At 51.5% G+C, this 22,788-nt stretch overlaps 1 protein-coding gene across 5 annotated transcripts in view; it reads right to left on the reverse strand.

Moving 5' to 3' along the window:
* Positions 1-22,788, reverse strand: part of PAQR5 (progestin and adipoQ receptor family member 5) — a 72,249-nt gene that overhangs the window by 36,330 nt on the left and 13,131 nt on the right. For 4 of the 5 annotated variants that reach the window (XM_042988512.1, XM_042988510.1, XM_042988511.1 and 1 more), the window contains one exon: positions 1,793-1,937. In XM_042988512.1, coding sequence (XP_042844446.1) covers positions 1,793-1,843 — 51 coding nt within the window. In that variant the 5' untranslated portion in view covers positions 1,844-1,937. Of the gene's footprint in view, positions 1-1,792; positions 1,938-5,512; positions 5,584-22,788 lie in introns of those variants that run through there. The other variant, XM_015538653.2, reaches the window with a different exon arrangement.

Consider the following 22,788-nt stretch of genomic DNA (forward strand, 5'->3'; position numbering starts at 1 on the left):
AAAAAAAAAAAAGGATACTGTCACCTCCACTGTCCGAATCCCACATCGCTCCCCAAAGCGCCCACTGAGACTTTCACTTCTCCTTCATGTCTTTCCTGGGCACATACTCTGAACCCAACCTTGACCAAAACACCCAGGGGGACATCTCAGCAGAACCCATAATCCCTCCTCCCAGAGTCCCCACACCTGCCCGGTGGTTTCCCGTATCCAGGCCTCTGCCCACACCGGTCCCTCCACCTGGTATGCTTTCCCCGCCTCCCACATCCTACCTACCCTCAAGCTCATCTTAAAGATCATGCGGCCTTCCCTGAGCCTTTCCTCTCCCACGACGGAAGGGACCAACCCTCCTCCGGGTCTTTTGGGACACACCCCGACCCACTTTGCAGCAGAAGCACTCCGGCATATTTTTAAGTCCTCAGGGGCGGGATTCGTTCCCGATTGTTCTGAGTCCCCCCACAGAGCAACACCTTGCACGCAGCAGGCAGGCAAGAAACATTTCAAGAGTGAATGAATCAAAGAATCACCCCGTGCTCCCACTAACCACAGCCACTAGTGCTCTGTGGGCAGAACTGAGTGGTGAATCACAGAGGAGGAGACACAGCCTCGGGAGCACAGAGGGGGCGCCCTGATTGGCAGCGTCCTGCGAGGCCAGCCTCATTTTTCATTTGTCCGTCCTCTGCCTCGTGTCCGATCGTGCCACCCCTGTGCCACCTTGCTGCAGTCACCTAGTTTCACGGGCTTTCGGGACAAAGTCTGGCCGTGGGTCTGCTCCTAATCTTCCACGCCTGGTGCTGAGCCACGGCAAGCTGGTGTGCCCCTCCTGCCCTGGAAAGAAAACATCATCTGGTCGCACCCTGAGCTCAGTGTCAACTTTCCTTCCTTTTTGACCGAAGATGAGCAAGTGTTATCTCAGGGTGGGACGTTTCATCTGGAGGATGTCACAGACAGAAGGGACACCTCCTTTCCACTCAGCTTGCCGTGGCTCACAAGCGGTGGCCTCGCCTAAGGCCTATTACAAATGCAGGTTATCGTATCGACGTGTACCAGGTTTTTCGGGGTGGCCCTGTGTGAGTTCCCGGCCCCGGGAGCTCACGACAGGAGGGGGTAAGGCCCTCTTGACAACCCTCCTCATTCCCCCCCCCCCCCCCCCCCCCCCCCCGGCCAGGCCTGGCCTGAGCCTCCCACAAGTGATAAGGACAACGGCAAGGCCACACGCGAGGTGACTCCGCCCCTGGCCTGCTCTCAAGCACCCAAGGGAGGGTCCCCAAGACACCTTCTACCCGGTCAGGTGCCACTGGCTTCTTCTCTTCAGCTAGAAAGTGTAATCTCAATAATGACTTCCCGATACAATACAGATGTCACAGGGAGGGGGTTACAACCCAGACAGTTTCAGGACCACTTCTGTTTCCAGGTGCCATGGAGGTGGGGAAACAGGAAGCTCTACTTCCCCGAGGGAGTCGGGGAGGGCCTTCTTGAAGAGAACGGGCCGGGGGCAGCCGGTTGAACCCCCGACTCTCGATTTCAGCTCAGGTCCTGATCTCAAGGGTTCATGAGATCGAGCCCCACATCAGGCTCTGCACTCGGGATTCTCCGCCTCCCTCTCTCTCTCCGCCCCGCCCCTGCTTGCTCTCACCCTCAGGATAAATAGATCAACCTAAACAAAAATGTTTTAATGAAAATAAAAAGAGAACAGGCCTACACAGAACAGGCTGGCTGAAGACAGAGTAGTCACTCCGGTGCAGACACCATGCCCTGGCCTCCGCCTGGAACTCCCCGGAACCAGAGCACATACCTGGGGCACCTGGTCGATGCGAAACAGCCGGGGGAGCTTCAGGCTCAGCATCTTGAGGCTGTGACAACTGCCCTCTGTCACCTGCTCAAAGTTCTGACATGGCCCGGGGTGCCTCTGGCCAGCAGCCGGTGCCCAGGATGCTCCCCTGAAAGAGGCCAGCGTGAAGAAATCCGGTCAGCCCCCGCCTAACTCCAGCTGGACCAAGACCGTCAGGCTTTGAACCACGGAACAAAAACTCGCCTGTCATGGCAAAATCATCAGGCTTCCTTAAAACCAGCCGCAAAAATATCAGACCGCTGAGTCATTTATCCCAAGAGCGCTGGGGGGAGGTCATTAAATCATAATATGGGCAATCATAACATTGTAGAGCTGGAAGGGCCGTGGAGGCCACCCGGTCCCCTTGTGTTGCACATCAGGGTCAGAGGGGTGGGGTGACTTTCCCAAGGCTGCACAGCGAGGGGAGAGCTGGCAAGGCTGACTCTCCACTGCGTCGGGTGCTGCCCTTGGACGGACAGCGTGATCCCAAGTCTGGGTCCCCCCAGTGGGCAGAGGAAGGCAGGAGTCGGGCCCCGGGTCACCCAAAGAGAAGCAGCTCTTCCAGAAGGCTCCCGGGAGCGTGGCTGCCCCATGACACATAAAAGAACCAGACAGGCCAATCGGAGGCACTTGTGGGAGACAGAGCAAGTCCCAGTAACAAGGCCGTTTAAAGGCAGGATGAAGGCTGCTTGACAGCTGCGAGTAAGAGGAATCCAGGCCTAAGAAACAGAAGCATCCAAGCTGGGCTTAGCCAAGAAAGGGCGGCGCTAGGAGTTTAGTTAACGCCTCTCCTGCCCCCATTATCGCCGGGTGGAAATCTGCCACCTCCTTAAAGCTCCCCCAGAGGAATTCTGTCCTTCCCCCTGAAGGTCCAGAGACCTTTCCTGCACCTCCCTCGTGTGGCACCAACCTCGTCTGCCTGCAAGCAAAGCCACCTGCCCAGGTGTCTGGGGAGGACCCTCCCGGGATGGTTGGCAACTCAGCAGGTACTGCCAGGTCGTCCTGGGCCTTCAGCAAATGTTTCTTTCACACCATTCGTCCCAGCAGTGCCGCTCGCGCTCGGGACGGAAGTGTATTTTGGTTTCTGTAGCTTATACTTCTGTTCCCTACTGTGTAGTCCTTTACGTTCTATGTGTTCTTATCTGGGACTACGGTGCAACATACAATGTATGTTTCATCGTCATAAAGTTGTTTCTTTTTCAAAAACACTGATGTAAGGGGCGCCTGGGTGGCTCAGTCTGTTAAGCACCCACCTTCAGCTCAGGTCATGATCTCACAGTTCGTGAGTTCAAGCCCCACGTCAGGCTCTGTGCTGACAGCTCAGAGCCTGGAGCCTGCTTTGGTTTCTGTGTCTCCCTCTCTTTGTCCCTCCCCGACTCGTGCTCTGTCTCTCAAGGATAAACATTAGGGGCATCTGGGTGGCTCAGTCGGTTGAGCGTCTGACTTCGGCTCAGGTCATGATCTCGCAGTCCGTGAGTTCGAGCCCCACGTCGGGCTCTGTACCGACAGCTCAGAGCATGGAGCCTGCTTCCGATTCTGTGTCTCCCTGTCTCTGCCCCTCCCCCACTCATGCTCTGTCTCTCTCTCTCTCTCTCTCTCTCTATCAAAAATAAATATTAAAAAAATTTTAAAAAAAGAATAAACATTAAAAAAATTTTTAAAAAAGAAAGTAATGCCATTCTGCTCCATGTTTCAATATGAGTGAAACTTGAAAACATCACACCAAAGTAAATAAGCCACTCACAAAAAGACAGATATTGTACAGTTCCCCTCATGCAAGGCACCTAGAGTGAGCCAACTCACACAGACAAAATGTAGATTAGAGGCCTTGTGGGGGGAGGAATGGGGTATTGTTTAATGGGTACTGAGTTTCCATTTGGGATGACAGAAAGTTCTGGAAACAGGTAGTGGTGATGGTTGCACAACATTCTGAATGTAATGTCACTGAAATATGCACTTAAAAATGGACAGAACGGTCAGTTTCATGTTGTGCATAGTTTACCACAGTAAAAACTTATGTAATGTTTCCACATTACTGAATAATAAAGAAAATGCTTTTTTGAGAAAATAATTTCTTTTTTTTTTTTTTTAATTTTTTTTTTCAACTTTTTTTTTTTTTTATTTTTTTTTTATTTTTGGGACAGAGAGAGACAGAGCATGAACGGGGGAGGGGCAGAGAGAGAGGGAGACACAGAATCGGAAACAGGCTCCAGGCTCCGAGCCATTAGCCCAGAGCCTGACGCGGGGCTCGAACTCACGGACCGCGAGATCGTGACCTGGCTGAAGTCGGACGCTTAACCGACTGCGCCACCCAGGCGCCCCTAATTTTTTTTTTTTTTTAACGTTTATTTATTTTTGAGACAGAGAGAGACAGAGCATGAACAGGGGAGGGGCAGAGAGAGAGGGAGACACAGAATCCGAAACAGGCCCCAGGCTCTGAGCTGTCAGCACAGAGCCTGACGCGGGGCTCGAACTCACGGACCGTGAGATCATGACCTGAGCCGAAGTCGGACGCTTAACCGACCAAGCCACCCAGGCGCCCTGAGAAAATAATTTCTTAAAGCACATGTACACATGTACATTTTACCCAGGTTTAAAAAATAAAAGTTAATGCTTTTTAAGTGTATTTATTTTATTTTTTTATGTTTATTTATTTCGAGAGAGAGAGAGAGATAGCACGAGTGGGGGCGGGGCAGAGAGAGAGGGGGACACAGAATCCGAAGCGGGCTCCAGGCTCTGAGCTGTCAGCACAGAGCCCGACATGGGGCTCGAACCCACAGACCACGAGACCATGACGGGAGCTGAAGTCAGACGCTCAACTGACTAAGCCACCAGTCGCCCCAGTTTATTTGTTTTGAGAAAGAGAGAGAGTGCAAGGGGGGGGGGGGGCGAGGGGCAATCCCAAGCTGTCAGCGCAGAGACTGACCCGGGACTCAATCCCACAAACGGTGAGATCATGACCTGAGCCGAAATCAAGAGTCAGGACGTGTAACTGACGGAGCCACCCGGTCTCCCCCCAGATTAGTACTTTGCAAACAACACCGATGTGAGCAGGCCACGGTTCTCTCGGTTTTGCAGGCCTAAATCAACAAGACTCCCCCACTCCCGGAAGCACCATGAATTCACCCAGTGGCAGGACACGAACGGAAGGTCCGGTACTGGGGGGACCCCAAGCACACCAGGAAAGCCTCCACAGACCTGCCCATCTCGGTCCTCCGGTTCTCCCTAGAGTAGCCTCAGTGTCACGGGCAAGAAAAGGAAAAGAAACGGTCCCTTCCCGCCCAGCACACACCATCCAGGTAGGATGACCAGACTAAACTTCCAACATCGGCAATAATCATAGTGCCGGAATCACCGATTTCTTCCTTCAGTCACCGCTTACTGCGCGTTTATCACGCGGCAAGTAAGGGGAAGGCTAAATGCCTAGGTGCTTGTTCTCCGTCGGCTGCTACAGCTTGAAGGAAAAGCTGAGACCTTAGGGAACATAAAAATCGTATAGGTTTGTGACACGCAGAGTAGAGGAGTGTAGGCATCCTCTGTACGTTCTCTTCTTTTACAACACAGGGGAACAAAAAGATTAGTAAGAGAGTCACCGTCCCCAAGAAATGTGTAAAGAGAGAGCTGAGACGGATAAGCACCCAACTGGCTGGCAAAAGTCGCCCTGAGAAGGAGGGAAACTGTTACCCACTCTGCACCAAGCCCGTGCTGGTCCCCTGCCCCATCTCATTTATCCTCACCATGGCCGTCTCAGGAGGCGAGGCAGAGTGGATAAGGGCCTGGGTGGAAAGGAAATAAGGCAAATAAGCTAGTCACCAAAGGCCACTTGCGTTCAAAGGCTCATTCGCCATTTCCTGTGCAACCCTGGGCAAGGAACTTAACTCCTGTGCCTCGGTTTCCCTATCTGTAAAATGGAAGTAACAGTAGCACTTTCTTCATGGGGGTGTCATTATAATTAAAAAAGAGAACGAAGGCACCTGGGTGGCTTAGTCCATTAAGCATCTCACTCTTTATAAAAAAAAATTTTTTTTAATGTTTATTTATTTTTGAGACAGAGAGAGACAGAGCATGAACGGGGAGGGTCAGAGAGAGAGGGAGACACAGAATCTGAAGCAGGCTCCAGGCTCTGAGCTGTCAGCACAGAGCCGGACGTGGGGCTCGAACTCACAGGCCGTGAGATCATGACCTGAGCTGAAGTCGGATGCTTAACCGACTGAGCCACCCAGGAGCCCCTAAGCATCTGACTCTTGATCTTAGCTCAGGTCTTGATTTCAGGGCCGTGAGTTCAAGCCCCACAATGGGCTCTGCACAGGGCGTGAAGCCTACTTAAAAAGAGAGAGAGGCAGAGAGAGAGAGAGAGAGAACCTGTGTAAAGGGCCCTGCCATAAAGCATGGGTCCAAGAAACACTTGCTATTTTTTTAAGTTTATTTGAGAGACACAGAGAGAGAGAACAAGAGAGAAAGCAAGTGCACGAGCAGGGGAGGGGCAGAGAGAGAGAGAGAGAGAGAGAGAGAGAGAGAGAGAATCCTAAGCAGGCTCCAAGCTGTCAGCACGGAGCCCAACTCGGGACTTGAACTCATGAACCGTGAGATCACGATCTGAGCCGAAATCAAGAGTCAGACGCTTAATCGACTGAGCCACCTAGGCACCCCAAACACTTGCTATTATTATTAATTTTCAGGTTGGAAAATTCATTTTGTATTTTATAGGCAGGAAAACGGAAGCATAGAATAGCTATGGGGCTTTCCCAAGATCACACAGCTGGCGGCTGGTAGAACTCAGATTTGAATCAAGGTTATTCAAAGCACTAGGACTTAATTTCCCTTTGCTACTGAGAGACGATGGAAAATACAGAGTGTTTATGATGATGCTGATGACCTAGAGGCTGGACGATGGCCATTCCTGTCTGTTGATCAGGTTGAGACAATCTCTCAGGTAAGACTTGACCTTGCTCTTTCAAAAGCGGGAGATTTCTCACGTCATGTTTTTCTGGCAAGGAAATAAGAACTCTTCCGGTACAACATTGCCATGTGGCACCTGAAACGTAAACTTTTATGCTTGTCGAAATGGCGAAACATCCCTGGATGGTCACGGGAAGTCCTAAAGCATGGCCGATGCTTGAAATGTTGTGGCCGTTGTTAATTACTGCAGATACAATTGAACAGAAAATGAACTCACTGGTCTCTGGGGCCACTTTCCGTCATAAGCCAAGCTCCCAATTTCACCAACACCATAAAAACCAGAACGTAGGGGCGCTTGGGTGGCTCCGTGAGTTGAGCGTCTGACTCTTGACTTCGGCTCAGGTCATGATCTCACAGTTCCTGGATGGAGCCTCGTGTCCGTGCTCAGCATGGAGCCCGATTACGATTCTCTGTCTCCCTCTGCCCCTCTCCCCCACTCACACTCGCTCTAAAAAAACTTTTTTAAATTAAAAAAATTAATATATTGGAAGGGACTCTAATACGCCTGACCACATTAATAAATTAATGTTAGAGACCAATTGTGTACTAGTTCATTGATATCCCCAGAAGTTACGCGTTTTTTGGACCCTCTTAGAGGGAAAACAGTCCGACTTATATTCAGCCATCTTACACGTAGACATATCTGGGAGGTTACGGGTTTGCTGGCTGAGTCCTCAAGCCTGTGGGGGGAAGGACCTTCAGGAATATGGATGGAGCACTAGCCTTATAGAGATGAGGCAGTCAGGTTCAAATTTCACCTCGCATTAATTTTGTTTGCTCTTGACCTGCGCGGACTAGCCTGAAATCTGATGGTGATCTCGTTATGATTTGCCTTTTTAAAACAAACAGAACAAACAAAAAACAACCAGGGGCACCTGGGTGGCTCAGTCGGTTAAACGTCCGACTTCATTCAGCTCAGGTCATGTTCTCACAGTTTGTGAGTTCGAGCCCCGCGTCGGGCTCTGTTCTGACGGCTCGGAGCCCGGAGCCCGCTTCGGATTCTGTGTCTCCCTCTCTCTCTGCCCCTCCCCCGCTCACACTCTGTCTCTCTCTCTCAAAAATAAAATAAAAACATACAACTATTTTTAAAAAGCAACCATTTTTTTAGGGCTGTTTCAGAAAAAGTCGGCAGATCTTTGAGAGTGTGTTATAGCCCATCCCCCCCTTTTTTAGTTGTTTTAAAACCTATCTTTTAGCTGTGGAACCCTCACGCAAATGAAATCTCACATAGAACACCAATTTACTGTTGACATATCGGCAAAACTTGACATTGTGCCTCGATTTCAGCACGATCCGAAGCCTTTTGGTTTTCTTCAATCTTGGTTTTAGGTCTCTGAAGAAAGAGACAACGAACCAAGCTGCTGTTTGAAATGCTGGAAATTATATTATTATTTTTTTAAATGTTGATTTAGTTTGAGAGAGACAGAGAGAGAGTGGGGAGGGAGGGTCAGAGAGAGAGGGAGAGAGGATCCCAAGCAGGCTCCACACCATCAGTGCAGAGCCCCACTTGGGGCTCGTCTCTGGAACCTCGAGATCATGACCTGAGCCGAAGTCAAGAGTCAGACGCTCCACTGACTGAACCGCCCAGGCGCCCCCCAACGTAATAATTTTAAAATACTGCTTTTCCACTCACATTTCACAGAAGTACGCACATTCAAAGTCTTCATATGCATCTTCAACGACAGTAGCCTCGTAACTACAGCCACTTTTTGGAATGACTAACACAGCTGACGTGCAAAACCTTCTCATTTCCCTCTGGGTGACTGGAAGTCTGTGCTCCGAGAAGCTGCGTTTCATGCCGCTGCTATAAGACGTATCCTAAATCCGAAGTATTCATTTGCTGGTATTATGTTGCCCGTGATTTGCTTTCAAACGCTTCGCACAGACAGCGTGATACGGAAATGTTAGTTTTAACCCACACCCCTGGGGTGGCGATTAATTAGCATCTTGAAACACTCACACTTCAGAGGCCACACCTTTGGTGCAACTGGGGCTTTTTCCGATCCACCTAAGAGGGTTTGCAACTTAGCGTTAAGGGGTGCTGTTTAATTGGAGAAACGAATGGAATAGAGACCTGGGAGCTGATGAGAGGCACTGCCCAGGTGCCCCCCCTCTTGCACGAGCAAAGACAGCGACAGGGGAGCCCAGTAGGGAGGATTTGGGGGCCAAAAACCGGCAAGAAGTCCGGCTGACGCAGGCCCCTAGACACATTTGCACGAACTTCACTCACACGTTCAGAAAAGGTGCGCAGAAGCGTTCCTAAAAGGGCAGATTGTTGGGACTTCACCTGCCTGCAGAAAAAGGCCATCCTACTGCTTTGCACCTGCTGAAAAATATGCGGATGGCGGCAGATCTCAGCCACAGACTCTCACTGAGCCAGGCCACCTGGCCATGAGGTTGGGGGGGATCCCCTGGCTCTCAGGTACTTCTAAATACTGATAGAGCCCAAGACCGTATCTCAACACACTCAGACGCTCTCCGCTGGCAGTCACACGGCTGTTTTGGGTACTAGTAAGACGGGGGAAAAAATGCTGCCAATCACAATCAGGGGATGACGTCACTGATTGGAAAGGATTCCCGATTTCAGAGCTTGTAAAGAAAACAAGGGGCGCCTGGGTGGCTCAATCGGTTGAGCAACGGAGTTCAGATCAGGCCGTGATCTCAGGATTCATGAGCTCAAGCCCTGTATGGGTCTCTCTTCGGTCAGTGTGGAGCCCACTCTCCCCCACTCTCTCTCTTGCAAAAATAAACATTTACAACAATACGTAGGAATTGATGAAATACAGAAATTATAAATGAGCAATTGGATTGGCTAAGTTTGCAGTGGCTACTCTCTCCATCTTCCTACTCTGCTCTTTAAAGGGATCATTAAAGTCTCCTTTATAACAAGGGGCACCTGGTCGGTTAAGCTCGGTCGGTCGGTTAAGCGTCAGACTCTCGGTTTCAGCTCAGGTCATGAGCTCACGGTTTCATGAGTTCAAGCCCCACGTCAGGCTCTGCAGTGATAGTGCGGAGCCTGCTGGGGATTCTCTCTCTCTCTCTGCCCCTACCCTGCTCATGCTGTCTCCGTCTCCCTCAAAAATAAATAGACTTTAAAAAAAAATTAAAGTCTCCTTTATAACAAAACCAGTTCTTACAAGTGGGAGACCATGTACCTGGGAATAAATCTCCATCTGTATTACATTGTTTTTCTTCTGCCTCTCTTTCTCTGTCTCTTTGATTGTGTGTGTCAGGTGCCTTCTGGAAGGATCCCAAACAAGCATGGATGGGGAGAGTTTCAGGTTACAGTGTCTTTCCCAAACAGCCCATACAGCCAGGCCATTGTTCAAAACTAAGGGAATGCAGTGGCCCCGAATATGAAAAGCTCTGGATGGACCCAACTGTTATGCCACTTCCTCTTTTCTGAAAAAAAAATTATGCTGGAAAACAAAAAACTCATAGTTGGGCATATGTAGCAAAAACAAAGAAGGCTGTTTGGTGGGGAATTTTTCCCATGCTTGCTTTAGAAAACTAGAAACATGAGATCAGGAAGCTCCTGAGAGGTCTCTAATCCAAGTTGCCACTGGATGCATGAATTTCATCAATGGGATTTTGGACAAGAGGTCCCACACTTGACCCAAAGAAGCAACGTTAACAGAAGGAGTTCAGGTTTCATGAGAAGCCAGTGGGGGAACCTGGAGACAGGACAGGCGTTTTTACCTTTAAAAATGCATGTGAAAATTAGCTTTTTTCGGTGTGCATCAAAGGCTGCTGTCAACAGAGTGAAAAACAGAATGGGAGAAAATATATCTGATGAGCCACATATCTGATGAGATTAATATCCAGAATGCATAAAGAACTCCTACAAGTCAGTAACAACAAAAATAACCCAAGTCAAAAATGGGCAAAGGACTTGAGTAGACATTTCTCAAAAAAAAAAAAAAAAATACACACACACGCACACACACACACACACACATATACATGGCCAATAAGCACATGAAAAGTTCGGCATCACTAGTCCTTAGGGAAATGTAAATCAAAACTACAGTACGATACCATTTCATACCACTAGTGTGACCATGACCAAAAACAACGAGTGTTGACAAGGATGTAGAGAAGCTAGAACCTGGGCACATTGCTGGCGGGGAATGGAAAGACAGGGCAACCACTATGGAAAACAATATGGCGGCTCCTCAGAAAATTAACCAGAGAATTACTAGATGATCCAGAAATCCCACTGTTGGGCATATACCCAAAGGAGTTAAAAGCAGGCACCAAACAGATGGCTGTACCCCCCTGTTCCGGACAGCAGGATTCACGATACCCGAAAGGTGGAAGGAACCCGCGCGTCCGTCAGCAAATGAACGAACCCAGTGTGGCACACGCGTGCAACAGGATTATTACTCAGCCTTAAAAAGGAATAAAATTCTGGCCCATGCCACCACGTGGAGGAACCCTGAAAAACACTATGCTAAGTGAATAAGCTAGATTAAAAAAGGGCAAATACCATATGATTCCACTTAGACACGGTACCTAGAAGAGGCAAATTTATAGAGGCAGAAGATAAAATCGAGGTTGCCAGGAGCTGGAGAGAGAAGTAAATGGGAAGTTGTTGTTTAATGGGTACAGAGTTTCTGTTTGGGATGTTGAGAACGTTCTGGAAATGGATAGTGACAATGCGTGCACAACACCGTGAATATAAATAATGTTACTGAACTTTACGTTTAAAAATGGTTAAAATGGTAAATTTTATGTCATGCATCTTTTACCTCAATGAAAAAAGTATCTATAAGAGAACATGTGTGGGGGCACTCGGGTGGCTCAGTTGGTTGTGTGTCCGCCTTCAGCTCAGGTCATGATCTCACAGTTCATGGGTTCGAGCCCCACGTCGGACTCTGTGCCGACAGCTCAGAGCCCGGAGCCTGCTTCGGATTCTGCGTCTCCCTCTGTCCCTGCCCCTCCCCTGCTCACGCTCTGCCTCTCTCTCAAAAATAAATAAATGTTAAAAAAAAACAAAAACCTTTTTTAAATAGATAAAAGAAAACGTGAGAATCACTTAACTATGTTTGTATTAATATAACATTTTATTTTCTCCAAATCTTCCAGAAAAATATAAATCACAAATATACACACTTTGGCTTAGCCCATTCAGGCTGCTCTAACAAAATCCCACAGAGTAGAGGGTTTATAAACCACAGACACTTATCGCCCACAGTTCTGGAGGCCGGAAGTCCAAGATCAGGGTGCCAGCCAGCATTTGGGGGTCATGGTGAAGGCCCTCTTCTGGGTGCAGAGTTCTTGCTGTGTCCTCACACGGGGGGAGGGGCAAGGAAGCCATCTCAGGCCACTTTCATAAGGCCACTAATCGCATTCGTGATGGCTCCAAGCCTCCTTCCCTTCCCTCCGGAGACTTCCGCTCGCTCCTACTAAGGATTCGAGCATCCAGACAGTTTGCCCTCAACTCTCCTCCTTGCTGAGACACCTCCTTTCCCCTCCCTGCAGCCACTGAAACTTGAGATTTGCCCAGGTCTCTGTCACTTGCCAACTGCACCCAAAGCCTGTTCCCTGGAAGCCCCGGACCCAGCACACATCCAAGCACGGAGCCAATTCCAAAGCACTCAAGGCCTGTTGTTGAGGATGCAGGCTTCTAGGCTTTCAGACTTCTCTGAGTGCCTCAAGGACTTCATCGTCTGATAGGAGAGAAGTGTGACAGCACACTGTCCCTGTCCAGGGATAGGCAGCTCCAGAGCTCAGAGAGGCAAGAGCTGCCTGCAGGGTGGGGAGGAGAAAATGAACAGGAGGCGTGTCGCGGTAGGAAAGTGTGGAAAGTAGAGGGTCTGGGCTTCCAAAGTGTTTCAAAAACAAGAAGCATGGAAAAAAAAAAAAAAAAACTGGCATGATCCTGCCATGGTGGATACATCAACATTATATCCCCGGAAGCACACAGAATGTACCAGAGTGAACCCTGATGTAACTACAGGCATTAGTTAATGACGTATCAGTGTTGGTTCATCAGTTGTAACAAATGCACCACACCAACGCAAGCTATTCATAATAGGGGAAAGGGGTAGGACAGAAGGGGGCATCGGGAACGCTTTCTACCTCCTACATAATTTTTCCAAAAACCTAACACTGCTGTAAAAAAGAATCGGGTCTATCAAGAAAAACAAACATAGGCCAACATTAAAAAAAATCAAGGGATGTCATATAGAAACCTGGACTCCAGTTTCTGTTGGCAAATCTGAAGGTCAAGTTCACCCATGGCTACAACTGGCTGTTCCTTTCCTCTGGGTAAATGGAGGTAAGCACTGTCAGGCTCACAGCAGCCGTCTCACCCCTGCCAGGCCCAGCCGGAGATGTGCAGTTTGGGTTCTGGGGATCAAGGTCAGGTGTCTGATCACAGCGAGCCCGGGTCTCAAAGCGGCATCTCCTAAGGGCTGGGAAATCGTGACACCCATGAAGGAGGGGAGTAAGACCAGGACAGGTTTCAGACTTGCACAGATTTGCAGTTTTAAAAATTTTTAAGTTTTTTTTAATGTTTATTTGTTTTTGAGAGGGAGAGAGGGAGAGCAGGGGAGGGGCAGAGAGAGAGGGAGGGAGACACAGAATCTGAGGCAGGCTCCAGGCTCTGAGCTGTCAGCACAGAGTATGACGTGGGCCTCAAACTCACCAACTGCAAGACCATGACCTGAGCTGAAGTCAGATGCCTAACCGACTGAGCCACCCAGGTGCCCCTGTAGTTTTAAAAGTACGTGACCATGTCCTGGAGGAGAAATCAAGGCTACAGATAGATTTAGGAGGCAGAGAGAAGTGACCTTCAAAGGTCCCCTCGAGGGAGAAGAACAGACAGAAGACCCAAGGGACGAGAAAAAGTCAGGCACTGATAAAGCAAAGCTGACACAGTTGGGAGGGCAGGAGCCGTGATCCAGAAGATTCTCCCAGTACCTCGGTTTCTCTGGCAGGGCAAGGCAAGACCTGTGAAAGAAAGGGGCGAGCCGGTCTGGAGGAGGGCCAAGGCTGGGGGCCAGTGCTGCGGGGCAATGTGGGGGAACCAGCCAGGTGAGAGGCGGGGCAGCCCGGAGCAGCGGCTGGTAGACAGCGTGTTCATCCAAGACGCTGGGTTAAAATCATCCCTGTGTTCTCCCTGGGGACAGCTGCCCAGGGCAGGGGGCAGAAATGGAGAGTGGACAGGAAGACGCTCGGTCCTTGACTCATTCATTCAGCACCCATTACTGAACACCCACTATGTGTCCGAGGCTACCGTAGGAAACGGGGGTGGACCCTCCCATCCCTTAGCTCACATACTCAGTGCAGGAGATCAGCACTGACAAGTGACACAAACACAGCAGATGCTTCTGGGAAACACGGCTTCCCAGGGAAGCCACACCAGGGAGTCAGGAAAGACTTCCTGAAGACACGAGGTCTGAGCCAAGTCTCGAAGAATCAACAGGAGCGCCGCCGCCACGGAGGACAGAGACCGCTCTACACTGCGGGTGCAGGGGCGCCTGGGTGGCTCGGTCCCACTTCGGTTTGGGAGTTCGAGCCCCGCGTCGGGCTCTGTGCTGACCGCTCAGAGCCTGGAGCCTGCTTCGGATTCTTTGTCTCCCTCTCTCTCTGCCCCTCCCCCTCTTGCACTCTCTCTCTCTCTCTCAAAAAAAAAAATAAAATAAAATAAAGATTAAAACAATTAAGTAAATACACTGAGGGTGCAGCAGGGGCCCAGGCGGAGTGCAGATGCGGGGAGCTGTCCACAGTTCAGCATGGAGGTGGTGGGGGGGCCCGCAGAAGAGCCCAGAAGAAGGCTCAGCGCGCGCCATCTGAATGCCGTGGGAATGAACGCACCAGGTGGTGGGGAGTCGGGACTGGGGGTCTCAGGGATGGTGGCCGGGGAGAGGCTGGTATGGTCCTGAGCGGTGGAGGCAGGACAATTCCAAATCCCGGCTCCATCGTTCACCGTGTGCCCCTTGGCGATCACCTAACCTCTGCCCCTTGAATTTTCTTATCAGCTAAATGAGGATAATACAAGTATCAATGGCTCTTGCAGGGATGAAAAACCATGGTATCTACCCGATAACAGGCACTCAATAAAAAGTGGCTCTTATCGCCACGGCGCCCTAGACCATCTCGGCTCTGCACGAACACTCATGCCCCTTCTGCCCTGGGGGTATAATTTTGCTTGAAAAATAGACTGTTTCCTTTTCGGCTCTGACCCACCTCCCCGGCTGGAGGTGGAGCTCATGGGCACTCCACGAGCCGAGCCGAGCGGGGGAGGGGTTGCCATGGCGACCTCCCAGCGTGGCTTTAGGACCCGGTGAATGAACCAAACCTTTCCTTTATTCCAGCGATCCCGGCTCTTCCGGCTAGTTACTGCTAGGCCATTACCGCACATCTGAAGAAGCTGAATGATATTCTTTAGCACATTGTGAAAAAACGGGAAACCATCCAAATGGCTGGCAACACAGAGCTGGCTGGGTAAGTTATGGTACACCCATGCAAAACGGCACCGTGCGGCGATTAAAAATGTTACAGATCTGTGTGGTTACTGACAGGAAACGGTGTCGTGACATGCTGTTAAATGCGAAAAAAGAAAAAAACCAAACCCGGGTTATGGGGCAGCATAAATCTTGGAACACCAACCGTATAAAACCGTGTTACCGTTAACTGCTTGGATTTATGGACAGAAAAGTGTTTGCAAGGATGTTCCCCGAAGGGTGTTCACAGCGGTTCCCTCTAGACGGTAGTGGTGAGCCCTAGGTACCTGCGTCACTCTCTTCCTCCTCCTTTTCTAGAACACTAGCGTTTGCCCACAATGAGCATGTGGATTATTACGTGGTTGTTTTTTTCATTAAAGCAACAACGCTATTAACAGGAAATAGGTGAATGAGTTAGTCCTCCAGCCCTTGGCGAGTCTTGAGAAATTAGCCATGTGAGCCAATCCATGGGTTGCAAAGACCAGCCTTTCCCCACACACACCCGCCAAGAAGCTCGTATCTGAGCCTTCCTCCATGTGCCCTGTCCTGCCTGCTGACCCAGGGGCAACCCTGGTCCTGAAGTGCCCCATTCAGGGTAACTGGGGCACCTAAAGCCTAAAGCCTTCCCATTTTGGAAGAGCCACCAGATTTCCCCCAGGCGAAGCTAAAGGGGGCTCCCTCTGTCATGACCACGGTGAGGGTGGAAGTAGGCAGGAGTGCCCTGCACTGGGAGCACCGGGAGGAGGTCATCAGTCAACGGACACGGAGTGAGTACTTTCTGTGTGCCAGGCCCCGTGCCCGCCCTGGAGATCCACGGAGTTCAAGACGGACACAGGCCTGCCCCCACCACCGCATGCAGGACTCCTGGTCTAGCGGATGGAGGGCTCCAGGAAGGGTCTGGAAATCCAAATAACTCTTCGTGGTTCCTCCAAGGCTCTGCTCTCCTGACTCATGGTCCAAACTTGATGCTCCTACAGACCAAGGCATGGGGTCTCCTCTGAAAGGGCCCAGAAGATTCTGCTCCTTAGCATAACCTCAAGGCCTCCACAGCCACCACCCCCCCAGCCCCAGCCTCAGCTACCGCCCGCCTCGCCACACGCCCCACACCCCATCACACCCATCTCTCTTCTCTGTCCTTGAACGCTCCATGCTTTTGCACTTCCTGTTTACTGGGAGTGGGGCACCTCCTCTCCCACTTTCTCTTCTTGATGGAATTCTACCCATTCTTCAAGGCTAAACTCAAGGATCACTTGCAAAAGTCTCTATCATCCCACGTGCAAGCTTCACAGTGAAATGCCAGTACCCTGGCCCCCCTCAGTCAAGACTGCCTGGTTCGAGTCTGCCTGATTCACGGCTATGTCCACGATGCCCTGCCCGGGACTGGGCACGGTATTACTTCTGATTGAATGCATCAATTTGGTTGCTGAACCACCAAATGATTTCTGCTGCCCACTGCCCTCTGAACCCCAAAGGCAGGGTCTGACCCATCCGTGTAGAACCTTCTGCCTGGTGGTTGCCATGCTCTGTTCATAAATCCTGTACGTCAGTGCCAAAAGGGTGTTATTTTTGCTTGCTCCCCGATTTTTTTATTTCAGCATTTTTAACATCTGAAATCTCAAGCCAATTGTAAAAAAAAAAAATGTATGAGACAACTGGGGGACTCTGAATGCCGGGTATTTTATGATGGTGAGAAACGATCAATTCCTAGGGTGCGATAATAGAACCACGGCTGGGTGTCTTACAGGGCCCTTCTCCTTCCGAGAGGTATAGTGAAGGGATTACAGGTGAAATGAGATAATGTCTTAGACCGGCTTCGACAGACTCCAGCTGGGGGCAGGGGGTGGCGGGTAAGGGTAGAGGTGAAGGAAGATTGGCCATGAGCTGGTCACTGTTGAGGCCAGTCGTGGGAGTCCGTCATACTTAACGTCTCGATTTGTGTACGTGTTTTAAAAAGGAGACAAGCACAATGTAAAAAAAAAAAAAAAAGGACAAAAGACCCTGAGATGTGACAGAGGTCTCAAGTCCTGCTCGGGCATTGCCTGGCAGGAGACAATGTGAAACTCTGTAGCAAGAATAATTACTACTCTATTTGGAGACTCTCGGAACATTTGGAACATCAACATGACAGTTGTGAAACTGACACCAGAAACGTTGCCTCAGAATCTCCATCAGAACAAGATGAAACCAAAGAAATGGAGGATAAACTGGAAATGCTTTAAAAACAAAAACAAGGGCTCCTTATGAATAAACGACTGCAGGCCCTGAGAAAAAGCCAGAAGGCCTTGTCAGCGGAAAATACTCGGAGATATCTCACAAATATATCTTCTCACCATTCCCCGGCTAGGGTTAGAGCCAGGAACAGCTTTTGCTAGAAAATCATACAGAGAAAAACATATTCGAGACACAGCGATACCACCAGCGTGCTTTTTAAAGATTCTGCTTTAAAAGGGGGAATCAGATAATATTGCAACTTCCAACTTTTCACCATTGGATGTGGTGCTTTTGAAGCGTGTGGCTTTTAACGTGTTGGATGCTTCATCTGTGTTCAGCTCTCAACGTAGACTAGACCTATGACGTCCGTCTTTATAAATTTTACAGTTACTTGATGTTCTAAGATATTAATACAGTTTTGTCCTTTTTAATTATTGAATATTTGATTTAAATTTTTAAATGCCTTCTTATGAGCTTTGTGAGATACATGTAATATATTAAAACATTTCCATATTCTGGGACACACAGAGCAAGAGGGCCTTGGCTCTTTTACTCCAGGGTAAACTCTTCCCACAGGTAGTCAGAGCTAGACCTACGGGTGCTCGGCATGTAGCCCGGTGGTCCTCAACTCAGAACCACCTAGAAAGTTTTTACTTTTTTTTTTTAATGTTTATTTATTTGGGGAGAGAGACAGAGGAGGGGGGCAAGGGGCAGAGGGAGGGAGGAGAGAATCTCAAGCAGGCTCCTCGCTATCAGCATAGAGCCCACAGAGCCTGACGCGGAGCTCGATCCCATGAACCGAGTGGAGATCCTGACCTGAGCTGAGTGAGATTAAGAGTCAGAGCCTTGGGGCGCCTGGGTGGCTCAGTCGGTTAAGCCTCCAACTTCGCTCAGGTCACGATCTCGCAGTCCGTGAGTTCGAGCCCCACGTCGGGCTCTGTGCTGACAGCTTGGAGCCTGGAGTCTGTTTCAGATTCTGTGTCTCCCTCTCTCTGACCCTCCCCTGTTCATGCTCTGTCTCTCTCTGTCTCAAAAATAAATAAACGTTAAAAAAAAAAAATTAAAAAAAAAAAAAAAGAGTCAGAGCCTTGACCACCTAAGCCACCCCCAGGCGGCCCTCCACCTAGAAAGCTTTAAAACATACTGCTTCCCCCCAGCCCACCACAGCTCAGTTAGGATAAGCTCTCCAAAAGTCAGATCGGGAAGGTGAAGCCCGGTGACGACAGGCACAGCCAGAGACGAGAGAGCTGAGATTCTGACCCACCCAGAGCTGGCCTACCTACCACTGAGCTCTGCGGAGCGAGCACCAGGGCGTCCATATCTCGCAGCTCACGGCCTCCATCCGGGGTGCGCGCGTGGGCAGGTTCCTCCCCCCCGGGCTGGGAAAGGGTGAGTCCCTGCCAGGTTGACGGAAGGTGAATGCAGGCCCTGACTGTTGGGGGACCCCTTCACCCCAACGGGGAAGTGTGGGGCTGCTGGAGAACGCACGATCCGATCTCTACCGCCCTCCCAAGCCTCTAACCTGATGAGAAACTTAAAGTCTGAGATAAGGCTGTCAGCCTGCAAGGGAGCCCAGACCACAGGAGGAAGGAGAGGAGGGAGACCGGCGAGGACGGGGCACGCAGCGCCTTCCCACATCCTGGGGAAGCAGGTGTGGAAAACCGAAGGAGGTCATGCAGCCCCTAAGGTCAGAACCAAGACCCCCAGGGGGGTTCTCCTGGGAGGTGGGCTTCGGCTCAAGCCGCAGAGGCACTGTCCCCCAGTGAGGAAGGCCTGCTCCGTGGGCACTGAGCCCCCCACCTTGGAAGTGTCCAGATGAGGTCTGAGGCACCTACCCTGGGGAGGAGGGTGAAGTCAGGGGTCCGGACAGGGGCCTGGCAAACCTCTTTCACATTAAGTCCCAAACTCAGCCGTGCATCCAAATAACCCAGGGGTTGTTGCTGGAAACACAGAACAGACTAGGCTGAGCCCATCTCGGGCTTTTGGAGTCAGAATCCTCGGGGGGGGGGGGGCAGCCCGGAGACCCGCCGGGGTATTAAGCTCCAGTGCCGACTCCCAGGCATGGCCCCATCCTGGGACAACTGTCCACCTCCACACGGCCTAGATCCAGTCGGGAGACAAAACACTCGGAGCCCAAAGTGAGCAGAAGTACGGGGAGCTGGGGACCAGTGTCCGCAGGAGAAGGTGGAAAGTGTGCGGGTGGAAAGTGCGTGCTCAGTGAGCAGGTGCCCATGACTCAGCCCCTGCTGGGCAGAGTAGGAGAAATTACGGCTGCCCTCAAAGAGACCCCTTCTTTCTGAGGACACGTTTCATAATATTTTGAGGGATCGATAGGAAGGAAGGAGACAGACTTCTCTGAGGGGCCACCCGCCTCCCGGACACACCCCCCTGGGGATTCACAGCTACCTCGAAGACCACACATCCACACTCGAATCGTCATCTGACCACCCCGCCACGCCTCTCTGTGTGCACGGCTCCCTCCACAGGCAGATGGCCTGGAAAATTCTATCTCCCCTTCAGCGTCCACCTGAGCCCCTCAGACGCCAGACCCTCACCTCCCATCTGCCCTGGGCCTCCTCTGCCAGTCCTGCTGCACGGGTGCTCCGGGGACAGCAGTCCAGGAGGGAGTGCTACCCAGCACTACCCAGGGAACACAGCCCCCGGGTGCCAGGCAAATGGTCAGGGGCAGCAAGGAGACAGGGAAGTGTGACCTGGCAGAAGGAAGAGCGTCGCAGGGACCGGGCAGGGCGATGGGGAGGTGGCTGGCGCGTGCCCAAACCCTCAGCTGAGACCAGACGACGCTGAGGGTCAGAGAAGGACAGAGGGCCCAGCCAGGAAAGGGTATGGCTTCTACGTGGCCCCATAGCCACTGAGGAGCTCAGATAGGCAGGAGCCTCGGTCACACGCAGTCGTTCCCATCGGCGATGTGGGAGTCAGACGCACCTGGCTTTGAGCCCCGGAGCCTCTCCGGGCCTCACTCTCCTCCTCTGTAAAATGGGGATGATGTTGATTCGAAGTCCCTCGGTCTATTCCAAGCCCTTATGGGCAGTGTATGCTCCACTGGGCTTTGACCCTATGCTCCTGGGGGCGGGGGCACTTTCACAACCCCCAGAGTGACTACCTCTCCGGCCCGGTTCGGGCTTGGTGCACAGCAGGGGTTCAGTGGTGCCCCCGAATTTATGCCGACCCGACGGAGGACGTTCCTCCCCCGGCCTGCCGTGGGCTACAAGGTAGATTGCAAAGCTGACCTTCCTTCCTCCTCACTGGAACGTTATTTTTCCTGCTAACCCCACATCCTAGCCAATACATTTCACAATATTTGAATACGGTGGATTCAGAGCCCCACGGGCTGACCTGTGCCACAGGTCCTTATTCTAGCATTGTTAAGCACAGGCTTTTTTCAAGGGCCGAGGCAAAATGCATTCGTCAAAAGCCCCTGAAAATGGGAATAAGAGGTCCTTCCAGATCAGCCCCCACAACCGTGCAGTCAGCGCTCGGGACGGTGGAAACGGCAACCCCCCACCTTCTCTGGACTTCCGCTGCTGGACCGCCTCTGAGGCCCCAGCTGGCCTGCACCCCTGCCCTCAGGTCTGCCCAGAACCCAACTGGGCCACTAGAGTCCGCAGCGAGGAACCGGCGAGCTGGTGACGGTGGGAAGGGGGGGATTCTGGCTGCGTCTGTCCCTGACCCCGGCCATCCCTCCCTGCTCCCAAAAGCCCCTGCAGCCACTGGTTGGTGTTGAAAATGATTCACTTTCCCCGGGGGGAGTGCGGTGGGGGGGGGGACACCAGGCCTCTACGTGAACAGTGAGAAGAAAACGATCATTTTCGTGCTTCAGACACGTCTCCCCTGCACATGTCCCCACGGCGTCCCACAGAGCACCGTGAAGCAGCAAGCCCCGTCAAAAGGTCTCTCTTGCTTCTTGACCCAGGGATGTCACACTGGGCTGCATCTGTGTGAGGAGGTAGAAAAGTGGTCGCCTCAACACTGTGAATTTCACCATTACAGATTCATTTGTTTGGACTTTGAAGGAAGGGCCGAAGGTACATTCCAGGACACCGGGGAGAGGGGGAGGTGGCACCGGGATTAGCTGAGATTATGGGAGGAAATTTCCGTCCCCTCACTTTCCACACAGAGGCCCAGATCCTCCTCCCGGAGCAAAGTGAGTCTGCTTCCACGGGCACCGGGCAGCAGCTGGCGCTCATGGGGGAGAAATCAGGGCAGAGAACCCGCGCGCGTTAGGGCCCATCTTAAACGGTTTTCGGGAAGACGACAAGGGCAAGGAGTCCAAACACCTGGTGCACGTCTGACTGAGCTGTCCCTGGGAGGCCCAAGGGACCCTGCACACGCCGCGTGTCCTGCCTGTGCCTCAGTTTCCTCATCCCAGCATGAGAAAACGGGAGGCAGCCTACCTGCCTGCAGCAGCAGGCGCCTGGTTTGCGGTGCTGAAGGCACAAAGCGCTTTTGCTCACCCACTGCAGGGACAATGTCACCCACAGAGGCCTGTTCTCCTCATGCCCTGGAGCCCAAACAAAGCCGGCTGTAATGGAACGAGGCCCACCTTATCAGGAGGGGTGCTTTTCCTTTGAAAGTCAAATCTGAGGCCTTGGGACAATGAAGCGTGGGTGTTCCCACACAGCACACCCAGGCAGGCGGGGTGGAGGCCCATCTGGCCCAGCCTGGCCCAAGAGCCCCCCCAACCCGTCCCCGCTGCTCCCCCCACCCCCTGCCCTGGGGAATTCACTTCCTCAGACCCCTCTTCTGCTCTTTTCAGAGTCTTAAGAAAACCCTGAGGACGGCAAGCAAAGGCATCCAAAGGGCAAAATTTCTCTAGAAGAGATGCCCGGTGTGAAACCCGGACCCAGAGACGTCGGCCGCTTACCCAGGATCACACAGCACGGTGGTCCTAGGGTAAGTCCCGAAGCCCCCAGGCTTGCTGAGCAACATTCCAATGCTCAAGCATCAGCTGGACTCAGAGGAACTCGTCCAGGAGGACAGGGATTAAGCCAAGCCTGACTGCAGGGAGGAGGGAGGAGGGGGGAGGGCAGCAGGGATCTCACTTTCTCCCTCCCACATCCTCTCCCCAGCTTCATGGTTAAGCCAAATGTTTCATCCTCCTTCACACAATTTCCTTTTTTCTTTTCTTTTTTTTTTTTATCACTGCCATTTTTTTTTTGGTTTGTAAACCATCGGTCAGGTTCTAGAGAGGATGTGTCCCCAAAACATCCGAGAAACGAACTACTAACATCCCACATTTCAGCTGCAGCTCCCCACCCCTACTTTCAAAAGGATCTCCCCGCCCCCCACAAGGCATCAGGGAGCCCCGATCTGGGGACA

The sequence above is a fragment of the Panthera tigris genome, chromosome B3 (assembly GCF_018350195.1).
Source record: "Panthera tigris isolate Pti1 chromosome B3, P.tigris_Pti1_mat1.1, whole genome shotgun sequence".
Taxonomy (NCBI): Eukaryota; Metazoa; Chordata; class Mammalia; order Carnivora; family Felidae; genus Panthera; species Panthera tigris.